Raw genomic sequence first — 12,599 nt, 5'->3', positions numbered from 1 at the left:
AGTAATCCAGGGTTTACTCTAATAAAATGTAACCTTTATGCTGAGTCTAAGAAATCGTTGTCCTGTTAACACAAATTACAAATTGTAAATTAATGTCAAAAGTGTTGGGAAAAGTGGTTTTGTTATGATTTCTTCTCAAATGAGATACAGCAACTATTTCAGTCAGACTTCAGAGCTTTTCATGTTCCTGAAAAAGATTTGTTGAAGGTGATCAATTATTTGTGACTCACATTAGATTCAGGAGATATCACAGCCCTCATTCTTTTGAACATTAGCTGCTTTCTGCTTTTGATATTGTGAAGCACAAGAATCTTTGGGCTTGGCTCAAATGCTGGGTTGTATGTTTCTTGGACCAGGACACCAAATGAGGGTTTTTGTGCCGTCACAGACTGTTTGAAAATGTCAACCTGTGACAACTGTTAACTGTGTAACAGTGGACCAGTGTGTGTATGACACGTTTCTCTGTGATACTGTGGTGCATCAACTCATCATCACCTCATCTGTAAAATTGAGTTCAGCCAACCTTCAGATGAAGCTGTTTTCTGCAGCTTGTATCCACAATCTCATTCTCTCGGTCACTAACCAAAGCCAACACCATCATGAAGTAAAACAAATCAATAAACTTGTGCTTGTGTGCTTACTATAATGTTTCCGTTATTGTTATTTATTGAACAACATTTTGATGTGCATAATAAAAGAACTGTTCTACACAGTTAGTAGACAAAGCAATACAAAGACGTCTCTGATGATGAAACATTTTATTCAGACCTCAGCCAGCCATCAACACTTTATGGATTCAGTGTGCACATCATGTATTGAGTGCATGAAAAGTTCAAATCATTTATGGACAGTTTGGTGTTTAAAGAACAATCAGCCCCAAAACTGTACAAAGAAAAGAAACATGTTTCATTGTTGCTCTGCAGGTTCTGGTTGAAGTGTTTCAGACAGGTGCTCTGAGTTCGTAGCAAGACTCCTGATTAAAACACAAACAAACAAACAACAGCTGAGTGAAAAACATCAAGCACATTTATTTCAAAGAAACTATATTTGTTTGAAAATAAATCAAAGAATAACACTTACATGATATGCAAATTCAGATCCATAACAACCTAAACACGAAGCAGATAGTTTGTCAGTTAGAAGCTCAGATCCATAAACTTTATCAGTGAGGACTGATTCACTGCATTCAAAGATAAACCCACAGAGGAAAATCCTCTCTGTTCTTAAAGAGCCAGACTGCTTTTATTCCTCATGTTTTACTTTTATTCCATATTAACATTTGTTGAAGTTACTTCATTTTGTTTTTTGTAACCATAACAAACTGTTTTGTGGTGATTTGGGGGCAACTGGAACAAGTGTGGATGCTGCACACTAAATCACTTTGTTCCTGTGATAAAGAGTGAATCTCCTGCTTTGTGTGATGTGCTGGGACGAAGGCAGGTAGATGAATTTGGCTGTTGGAAGCTGGGGACAACTCTACATAATACAACATGAAGTGAATGTGTCATTCCTATAGACAAACATCAGCTGCAGCTTTTAACAAATCAGCAATGCTATTTCAGTATGTTCCTGTGTGGGAAATGTTTATTTATTTTATTTTTCTTTCACTATTCCTCTCATTTGTGTATCAGGTCCCAGAGAAGAAATTTTCATACATGTTTGCTGCTAAAGGAAAATAGAAACTGAAAGAGTTAAAATGTAAAGAGATAAATGCTTACATCTGCCCAAATATATTCTTGTGTTAGCACACCGAACATAAATATGTCTGTCTCTTCCAGTACAAGAAAAATGTTTTTCTTCTCCTTCCTGCATGTATTCAGGTTGAGCTGCTGCAAAACCATAACCAGCATATCTAGCAGGATCCACCACACAGAACGCTTCTGCAAAAACAACAAGTAAAAAGAAACATAAGAAGAGTCAAAGGAGCTTGCAAAGAAAAGCATCTGGAATTCTTTAAGTTGCTTGAAGACGTTTCACCTCTCATCCAAGAAGCTTCTTCAGTTCTAAGGTCAAATGGCGGAGAGTCCCAGATTTAAACCCAGTGGGAGTATTCCCCCAAAGAGGGACAAAAGGACCCCCTTTGACTACGATGACCTGGATGACTGAGAACCTTCACAGACATATTGCCGTACATTTTGGGAGAAACACCCTTCAACTGCAGGAAATTTCACACCTTGCTTTCAAAAACACACACCCCTCATTCTGAACCTACACAACTCAGGGAAGAAAACACACCTGAAGACAGTCAGGAGAAATGGGTAAAGAACTTTTCAGACTGGAATCTCACTGAACCTGAAAAGAGAGTATTAGCCAAAGGACTCAATTTTGCCATTTCCCCGCAACAGTTGCCCATAGTGGACCTCATCACAGCCACAGAAACCGCCATATGGATTAATAAATTATCACAGACGGAAGCAGAGCAAATCAGGATGAAAGTCTCAGCCACCCTCTCCAGTGCCAAAGTCCCTCCGTCCAACCTCACAATACAAGAAAAGAAGGCCGTTGCTTCCCTGAGCAAAGACCACAACATCACTGTTTTAACAGCTGATAAGGGAAGATGCACCGTGGTCCTAAACACTACAGATTACCACACAAAGATCACTACTCTCCTCAGTGACAACAATACCTACGAAGCCTTAAAGCGAGACCCCACAAGCAGCTACAAAAAGAAAGTTATAGCTTGCCTTCAAGAATCATTGACCGCCTTACATATCACCACCTTTACCCAGGGGATGCCATACCCTGCATTTACGGACTTCTTAAAAATCCACAAGGAAGGGGTCCCACTCAGACCTATAGTCAGTAGCATAAACTCAGCCACTTATAACATTGCGAAACACCTTGCTACCATCCTTGCACCTCTCGTGGGGAACACCCCACACCACATCAAGAACTCCACCGACTTCACTGACAAGGTCCAGAAACTTACCCTGGACCCAGATGAAACGATGGTGTCCTTTGATGTAGTCTCTCTCTTCACTTGCATACCCACCACGGAGGCTGTGGAGACTGTCAGAAAATGACTACAAGAAGACAGCTCCTTGGAAGACAGGACCAACTTCACACCCGATCAGATCTGCACACTGTTAGACCTCTGCCTTACCACAACATATTTCAAATACAACGAAGACTTCTACAGACAAAAACATGGCTGTGCCATGGGCTCCCCCGTGTCACCTATTGTAGCCAACCTTTACATGGAGGAAGTGGAAAGGAAGGCTCTTGGCTCTTTCAAAGGGAGAGTACCCAGCCACTGGTACAGATATGTAGACGACACCTGGGTCAAAATCAAGACACAAGAAGTGGAATCCTTCACTGCGCACATTAACGCCGTGGATAAAAACATCAAGTTCACCAGAGAAGACACAAAGGACGACTGTTTGCCTTTCCTGGACTGCGCTGTGCACATTGAAGAGAATGGCAACCTCAACATTTAAGTTTACCGGAAGCCCACACACACGGACCAGTACCTCCTCTTTGACTCCCATCACCCTCTGGAACAAAAACTTGGGGTAATTAGGACCCTACACCACCGGGCAGAACATGTTCCCTCTAAGCCTGAAGGGAAAAAGAAGGAACACACGTATGTAAAGGAAGCACTTAAAACATGCGGTTATCCTAATTGGGCGTTCATAAAGTCAGCAAAGATGCATAGAAAAGAAGACCAGACACCAGCGAGGGAGGATAAGAAGGACAGACGCAACAACATTGTCATCCCCTATGTAGCCGGTGTATCAGAAAAACTCAGGAGAGTTTTCTCCAAGCACGACATCCCGGTGCATTTCAGACCCAGCAACACACTCAGACAAAAACTGGTTCACCCGAAAGACAAAACTCCTAAACACAGACTTAACAATGTGGTGTATGCTGTACAGTGTTGGGACTAACGCGTTATTAAGTAACGCGTTACAGTAACTACGTTATTATTGTGGTAACGAGCACGGTAACTAGTTATTATGCCAAAATCAGGAACGCGTTACTCGTTACTGGGATTTAGATAGGCTCGTTATTCGTTACTTCGTGTGGTGGCTATCGCGGAGCTTCCACAGATTCAGTAACATTAGCAAGTGGTGGAGGCCAGCAGGTGGATGAGAGAAAGGGGAGGCAGGAGGAGCAGAGACCCGAGGCAGCCGCCGGTCCGAGTGTCAGGTGAACTGAACTTCAGGTAAGAAGTTATGACCTGCAGTCTCTCTGGGTCAGATATAAACCAAGTTTAGTTGGAGTTTATTTTCGTTGTGCTGACTTTTTCGTACTGCGTGCTAGCTAGCATGACGGGGTTTCTATACAGCTGGGTGGTTGCTATGTTACTGATGTTGAACTTTATTTTGTTCATACGGTTAATTATTAGAGTTGCCAACCGTTCCCTAAAAAATGGAATCGTCTGTTATTCAGAGAAAATATTACGCGTTTCGTATTTAGGTGAAAAGGAACAGTTTGTCCCGGACCTCAGCTACAATGAAAAAGACACAAAGCTGGAGTTATTCTGTGTCTTTGCTGCATAGCTGCCTCTTCTTCTCTCACCCTCCCTCTCCTGTTGCTACTTTAATCATGAAACTGATCAATGATCAGCTGATCGGCTTTTCCCTCTTGTTTATTTATCGTCCGCTTTGCGCCAGAAAGAGGAAACCACCGGATGTCGCGTTAAACAACAGCAGCACGTTTGATCAGCTGTTGTTAGAATTTATTTAATATTAATTTCTAGTATCAGCTGATGTTTGCTGGAGCCACAGCTATGAACCTGCTGGTCATGATGTCGGTTTGTATATCTGGTGAGTGGGAAACCAGATGAAACCAGGAGATGTCCTTACTGAATCATCAGAGCTGAACAGGTGATGGAGAAACAGGTTTACCTTTTAGGTGACATGAATGAGTTGAAGGGAAGTTATGAACTGTGTCTGAGAGACAAATAACACCAGGATCCTTTTCTATGTAGCTGACAGCTGGTAACTGTGCAGGGGCGGGTCTAGCAAAGTGTTGCCAGGGGGCCAGGTAGGGCATTAACAGGGAAAGGGGGGCACAAAGAAATACTTTCTTATTCTCATTTCAAATGTCTAGCTTTTAATAAATAATTATCTGAGTCTTACAACAAATGATTGATAGATTGATACATATATACCATCAAAACAGTGTACATCACTGTCACAACAGCGTTTGTTTTCATTCAAAGGCTTTATGATATTTGCTATAATGGCGGGCCGGTATCTAGTCAAAACGCCCGGGCTGATTTTTTTGTCCCAGTCCAGCTCTGTATGCAGCTCATCTGCAGTCTGGTGTTGCCTACATCTTCCTATTTGGAAGGCAGAATTTCTGAGTACAATCAAAAGCACCACGACTGCAGTTTTTGTGTTGGATGTAAAAAGCGCACATGACGCTGTGACGTAGACTAGAATCATGGCGGCGGTCAACGACGGTCCAGGCGTGGGATTTCTCTCGTGGAAATATGCACATTATTTTTTAATAGGTGGCACAGTGCACTTGTGGCAAGTAAGCAAGCTAGAAGACTGGCACTCTTGCTGGGTATCCAGTTAGCAACACATTAACAAGAGAAGTCTGAGTAAAACCAAAGTTACTTTCCCTAGTAACTAGTTACTTTGAAAGTAACGAGTAACTTGAAGTAACTGAGTTACTTTTGATGGAAGTAACTAGTAATGTAACTAAGTTACTAATTTAAAGTAACTTACCCAACACTGATGCTGTACAGTGCAGCGAGGAATGCCCAGACCTCTACATTGGAGAGACCAAACAGCCACTTCACAAGCGCATGGCACAACATAGAAGAGCCACCTCCACAGGACAAGACTCAGCTGTCCATCTGCATCTTAAGGATAAAGGACACTCTTTCGAGGATGCCAATGTTCACATTTTGGACAGAGAGGACAGATGGTTTGAAAGAGGAGTGAAAGAAGCCACTGTGAGCGACCATCTTTGAACAGAGGCGGAGGTTTACGACACCAACTGTCTGCCATCTATAATCCAGTTTTGAGTTCCCTCCCCAGACACCTTAACGCCCACGCACATCCTGGGCCATCTGACCTCAGGAAATCACATGATAAGGTGAGGTCAGGTTTCACAATCAGCTCACCCGAAACCCTGGCTGATTGGGACCCACACCAGTTTTCACACCTTGGCTCAGGCGATTAGAGGATCATCAGGGGGTCCTTTGTCCCTCTTTGGGGGGATACTCCCACTGGGTTTAAATCTGGGACTCTCCGCCATTTGACCGTAGAACTGAAGAAGCTTCTTGGATGAGAGGTGAAACGTCTTCAAGCAACTTAAAGCAGGGGTCCCCAATCCCAGTCCACGAGGGCCGGTGTCCCTGCAGGTTTTAGATCTCACCCTGGGTCAACACACCTGTATCACATGATTAGTTCATTACCAGGCCTCTGGAGAACTTCAAGACATGTTGAGAAGGTAATTTATCCATTTAAATCAGCTGTGATGGATCAAGGACACATCTAAAACCTGCAGGGACACCGGCCCTCATGGACTGGGATTGGGGACCTCTGACTTAAAGAATTCCAGACGCTTTTCTTTGCAAGCTCCTTAGACTACGATGACCTGGATGACTGAGAACCTTCACAGACAAACATAAGTAGAATTTTTGAGAACATTTTTAAACTTTTGGAGTAAAAATTAATTTTCATATACCTTCACAGGTGGGTAGTTTGGACCAGCTACCATCACCGTAACAATTCACAGTGTCTGGACCAGCTAGTTTGTAAAAGCTATTACACTGGTATTTTAAATAAATTGGACCTTCTTCCACAACTACAGCATTTCCGATGTTTGGGCGGGCTCCACATGACTGAACTAAAATAAGAGAAAGTGAGTGTAAATAAATGATCATTGTGTACTCAGCTGTTTAGTTTTCATAATCTTTGAATTCCTGTACAACTTACCCACATGAATCATTATTGCAGTGATCAACAAGTTTTATTCATTCATTCATTCATTAACGCTGGCTTCTTATTCCAATCCAGCTGCTTGTTGTCATTCAAAAAACTAAATTAAATATATAAACTGAATTTGATGTATATGCTGATTAAGTGGAAAAGCAACTTACTATTCACCGGCATGGGTCTACTGTCTCTGTTATTTGAGTCAGAGGTGCTAGAAGATCCTGCAGGATTCAGAGCAGATAATGTACAAATACAGACAACAGATCAGTTAGCTTCACTTTATAAACTTCTTTGACTTATAAATGAGTCCTGCTGCCAGCTGTACCTCCCTGATGTCCAGTAGTTCCTCTACCTGATGAGAACAGATAACTCATTAGTTATGTGGTACATGCTGCATAGATTTCATAGAAACATTGGACTGCAAGGCAAATACACACTCATTCATATCTGATTTATGTCTAAAACCTACCTCCACCTGAAGGTTGTCCCCCACTGACAGCAGGGTCGTGCTGTCCTCTGCCCACTCCCCCCACTGGTTGGTGACAAGAAGAGGTCACAGCACAAACAGCAACAGTTCATATTTTTAATCTACTCATTTAAGGCGTCAGGTTTTCCTTCAGGTATCTATGTAAAAATGTGATGGGCTGGAAGCACGAAGGGCTGCTTTATTAAGATGGAGAGTAATGACATGATAATTTAGAGCTTCCTCAGATCTGTGATAAGGGTTGGGGTGAAAATTGAAGCCAAATAATCTGCAAAGCATTTGAAATTTACTAGTTTCTGTTTTCTTTTTTAATGCTTGTCTTGCAATTCTTGTTTCTAAATCAAAAATGAGAGTCAAAAATAAATATCTGTGTACAAAAATGCTGCAATAATCTCAGAGATGAGATGACTGGATCCACCAATTAATATGTTTCACTTACCCTCCAGTTGTTTACCACTGCCAGCTCCACTTTCTCTTCTGTCTAAATGAAAAACATGCTTTAGATTTAAAGTATACGCAAACACAGAGATTAGGTGCACGGACAAAACGATTAAAAAAGTACCTCCCCCCTCAGGCTGGACGTTTGCGTCTGATGCAGGGGGTCCCTGATCTGCTGATGATTCGTCTGCAGAACCGAAGATATTATTGAGACTATTCAGCTTAAAAGCAGCTTTAATGCTAACGTGCTCTGTCACATAAACTGTTGTTTACCTGCTGACTTGCAAATGAATTCAGAGCACAATTCAAGTAACAGTGGCAATCCTATCAGATTTATTCTCAAATTTTATACAAATTTTCAAACAAGACAAAAGTCCTACATTATTTCAGTTACTGCTGATAAAAGGTGTGGTTGTCATCCTATAAAAACTAAGCAGCCCATGTATAAAAAAAAGAAGAAGAAAAAAGACCCAAAAAAAGTAAATCTGCCCTGTTATGATGCTGACAGACTGTTGCCAAAGTAAAGTTTAATGTCTCTCAGACCTGGACTGCATTTATATAATTATATGGATTTTTATTTTTTCCACTTTCATTTTAGTGAGACCTTGTTGTATTTATTGGGAATTTTTGGTTTTTTTGTTTGTTTGTTTTGGATTGCAGGGTTCATTTTTATTGTCATAAGCAGAAATAAATATTCTTGCAGGTCATTTGTCATTTTGCAACATTTGATCAACCTGCACCAGGAAAAAGTAAACAAAAAGCTGTCCCAAAGTGCAACTGCAATTTCAAAAGCCAATAATTCAGTTTCTACACATGCTGTGCATGAATCTCTTCTGATTAACGTACATATAGAAACTGGTTTCTTATAAACTTTTGTAACATTGTTTTAGGTTTTAGAAAGGTGAGAAAAAATAAAATTAAAGGGTATTTTTTACACACTTACTGCATGTTGGCCCTGCAGTCCATTGTCTATGTTCACAAATGATGATATCGTTGCCCTTTTGAGTATAACCTTCTTCACATTTATACTGCACTTCTGAACCTGCAGAAAACACCTCCTGGTATTGATGAATTATGACTGCATGAGAGATTTTTGGAGGCTCACTGCATGAATCTCCGCTTCCTGTGAGGAACAAAAAAACCTGTCATTACAAGCCGACTGATGAAGGTGGTGAGAAAGTGATTTGTTTGTGTGGGATCTGGCAGACTTACTCTCACAGACAGGCAAAGAGCTCCAGGTTCCTCTTCTACACCTGGGGCTATGCTTGTCTTTGCGTTCATATCCATCGTCACATTGTACCAAAATAGTGCCCTGTTCTTTGTACCAACCGTCTTTTGCTTTAACATATTTTCCATGAGGTATTGTTGGGGGGAGGCAGGCATTTTGATCTGAAGAAGATAAAAAACAACAAACTCGTTTGATGACTTTCTTTAAACTGTATTTTACTTGTTTTCATATTATTCTTGTCCTCTATTGATTCAAGATTCTTTATTTGTCACATGCATAGTTATACGACTACAACACGCAGTGAAATGTATCCTGACACACTCCTCAACTGTTCTGATTTAGGACCCTGTTCTGTAAACAGAAGAAAGTAATATCACTCGTCAGACTCACACTAAGCTATCAAGCAAACATTGCTGGGTTTGGTAAGCATTACATTACTGTGTAGTTTTAAATATTATACTACATATTAGAGTACAATTTAATAAAACAAATAACAAATAAGGATAATTTTTATGGCTTAAAACTGAATGCATTACTTCTTTCATACAACAACATCACTCCACATTGTTCTTTTAATGAACAGCTAACCGATGGTATTGAATAAAGTTCGCACTCCGGCAGATTTGTAGCATCTAACTGAAACAAATTTGTTGAGATATTACTGAACACTTACGTATACACTGTGGTTTATAAACCCAATTCCCATTTTCACATGTGCTTGTCGCCCACCAACCCTCCACCACCGGTTTCCGTCCAGAATCACAGGCGTAAGTGAGCTCTGCTCCGTGAATGTAAGTCTCTTTTTCAGGGACATAATAACCCCCCTTCAGCACAGGAGCCCTGCAGGCATTTTCATTTTGTGCTGAAAAAGTGATAAACAAGTAAGCAACTAGAGGAAAATGCACTTTTTAAAAATGTGTTTTTAAGTATGAAAATAGCAGGAAGTGAATTTAATATTCTTGCCATGCGTCACTCCTGCAAACCAAATCAGAAGCACAAATCCAAGATAGCGCGCACACATCCTGTCAGGAGCTCAAATACTGCAGAGTAATGCAACAAACATGAGAGCACAGAGACGAGATAAAATCAGAGGTGGTTAATAATTATTTAAGGAAATTCCCCCAAAATGTAACCATACCTCTGCCCACATGCCCAAATGGAGCAAGCATCTAAAATCCAGTAAACTGGAGGGAAAAGTCAAACCTGTAGAGTTACATTTTTTCTTCCTTCAAATTGATTTCAGACGCACAGGAAACCTGTACGAGGAGGAATGTACTGACCAGCATTGCAAAAATACTTGCTTCTGTACAATTATAGTTGCAGACTCTCTGTGCACCTTTAGTTTGAGCTTCTAATTTCTAATTTAATGTTGACTTTTGGTTTTATAACTGTAATGCCAGCGTGTCTGTGTGTGTTTGTATGTGTGTGTGTGTGGTGGGCTGGGTTACTCTATATATCGTCCAGGATTCAGCCTTGTTTGGAACAGCTCTCACAACAGTTTGTTTAGAGTGCGCATTTCAAAATGATTTCCCGGACTGCCGTGTTCAGAGGTCACTGTTTTGTTGTTTTGAAATACCAAACACAGCCAAGCCAAAGGTCAGGCTGGAGTAACACAGGTGAAAGGCAAAAAAGTGAAAACATGTTATAAAATAAGGAGGAATAATGATTTAGGGTTAGATTATTACTGATGACTGTAATGCGATCCTTTAGTTTGTGTGTGATCACCATCTCCTGGATCTTCATGGGCTCTGCATTAAAGTGCTGGTGGAAAAATTGGATTTCTGGCTATAATTTAAAATGGCAAAGAAAACATAAAACATCCCATAAAAGAGCAAATATTTTTAACAGCGAATATGTTGACATCATTTTGTGTCACATGACATATGTAAAGGTTGTCCTGCTTTGACCTTAGCCCTGCTTATTCGCTGCTTCTGCTCCAACAAATTCAACTGATGTCATCAAATTAATCAGTTAAATATTATATATGTGCAATGCTGTAACACTTAGCTCAGGACAAGCATAGCAATGCTAGAGCTTGACCTGTAACTGCACACATTAGTACAAAAACTGAGGCTCAGCATCAGCCACTTGATGTTAGCTGACCCTGCAGATGCAATGATAGGATTTGTATAGAAAACAATGGCTGAATAAAAGCACTTTACCACCTTTACATTTTAATCAGGAGATTTTAGGATGGTACATTCTCAAAGAAAGCCAGGAAAATAAATGTATCATAATGTCATGCTCTTGGTTGATTTGAGTGTTTTTAAATGCAACTGTATTCTCGCATCGCCCTTTTTCTCCCTGTTGATGATCCAGGGAACATCTTCAGGCAACATTTCTGTTACTACTTTTGATTCTAATGAATCTGTAACTTTCTAATTTCAGGGCTGGAAAATGGCATACATGGTGTTTCAAAACGAGAAGAAATGAAAGAGCACAATTTCACTCTCTGAGCTGCTTTTTTGGGATACTCCTTTATTTATTTATTTCATGGAAAAAGCTCTGCTATGATTTGAACATTACTTTTAAGTTCCTGAAACGGGTTCAAAGCTGCAGACAGACGCTGAGAACAAAACAACACCAGTTGCACAGAAGCATCGACAATGTGTGAAAAATATATTTGTATCCAGCGGAAACGGCTGACACTCAAAAACAACATTTTGCATGCATCCATCCATTTTCTTCTGCGCATCCGATTCAGGGTCGCTGACAGGCCGGAGCCTATCGCAACTGTCGCAGGGCGAGAGGCAGGGTACACCCCACACAGGTCACCAGCCAGTCACAAGGCTATACAGAGAGGCCAACATGCTCAGATGTTCACATCTTGCCAATTTAGAATCACCAGTTAATATTTAATTGTCACTTTTGTAAAATAAATAAATAAAAATCATTCACTGTGAAAAAAAGAAAATAAATTGCGAGTAGAGTTTGATGGAAAGAATAGTCCAGACACTTCAATTTGATCCAAGGATCTGCTGGAAAATCTGCATCTCAGTGCCAAATTGCATGCATTTCCAGTCACAAAGAGACAAATTTAACTGGGATGGAAAGTGTTCCAAGTGTTCCAGCCTTTGCTGTCCAAAACGAACACTGGGGTGGAATAAACGGACTCAATGATCCTTTTCCTTCTAGTTGCATCCACTCCTTCAGCCAGCACTCTATTCTCTGCCTTGTAGGCGCTTACTAACTATCACACATGTTCAAAGTCGAATAGCAGGAAAATAAGATGTTCAGTGTCTTGCTCAAGAACACTTCAGACTGAAGAATCAAATCACCCACCCTCCAAAAAGGTGGAGGAGCCACTCTACTCCTGTGCACAGCAAAACAATTGTTTGCCAATGAACATATAAGAAAACATTGGATTTTCCCTCTGGATAGTTATGTGAGAGAATCAAAAATCAGACTTTCAGTAGGATAATACAAACTTTATTTTAGTCTAAATTTTAATACTAGTAAATATTCTCAGTTTGAATCAGTGAAGCAGAACATGAGCAGAGAAAAGAAATCTGTTTTCTGTTGGCTACGTTGTAGAGGATGACTCTGCATC

General features: G+C 40.6%; 1 protein-coding gene across 1 annotated transcript; it reads right to left on the bottom strand.

The window, feature by feature from the left end:
• Positions 1-743: 743 nt before the first annotated feature.
• On the bottom strand, positions 744-10,136 carry LOC146367294 (complement factor H-related protein 1-like). Its single transcript, XM_084913293.1, has 13 exons — positions 10,013-10,136; positions 9,723-9,911; positions 9,034-9,210; positions 8,765-8,944; positions 7,946-8,008; positions 7,823-7,864; positions 7,369-7,431; positions 7,225-7,251; positions 7,064-7,120; positions 6,649-6,810; positions 1,719-1,880; positions 1,081-1,109; positions 744-973 (listed from the first exon to the last, which is right to left on the bottom strand). The coding sequence occupies exons 1-13, from the start codon at positions 10,068-10,070 to the stop codon at positions 941-943; spliced, it is 1,242 nt and encodes a 413-aa protein (XP_084769419.1). The 5' UTR covers positions 10,071-10,136; the 3' UTR covers positions 744-940.
• Between the last annotated feature and the right edge of the window lie 2,463 nt (positions 10,137-12,599).

This window comes from Perissodus microlepis, chromosome 18, assembly GCF_051167445.1.
Source record: "Perissodus microlepis isolate ML-2025 ecotype Zambia chromosome 18, ASM5116744v1, whole genome shotgun sequence".
NCBI classification, from domain to species: Eukaryota; Metazoa; Chordata; class Actinopteri; order Cichliformes; family Cichlidae; genus Perissodus; species Perissodus microlepis.
The sequence above is the reverse complement of the archived record's forward strand: the minus strand, read 5'-3'. Positions and strand labels throughout refer to the sequence as shown.

Bases quoted from the DNA above. Each gene is read 5' to 3' on its own strand.
- LOC146367294 (XM_084913293.1), bottom strand. From the start codon at position 10,070: ATGTGTGCGCGCTATCTTGGATTTGTGCTTCTGATTTGGTTTGCAGGA. The intron at 9,211-9,722 runs GTAAGTGTTCAG...TATCTTCTTCAG, and splicing joins TTATAAACCACAGTGTATAC to ATCAAAATGCCTGCCTCCCC. The intron at 1,881-6,648 runs GTATATGAAAAT...TTGTTTTTGCAG, and splicing joins CAAACTACCCACCTGTGAAG to AAGCGTTCTGTGTGGTGGAT.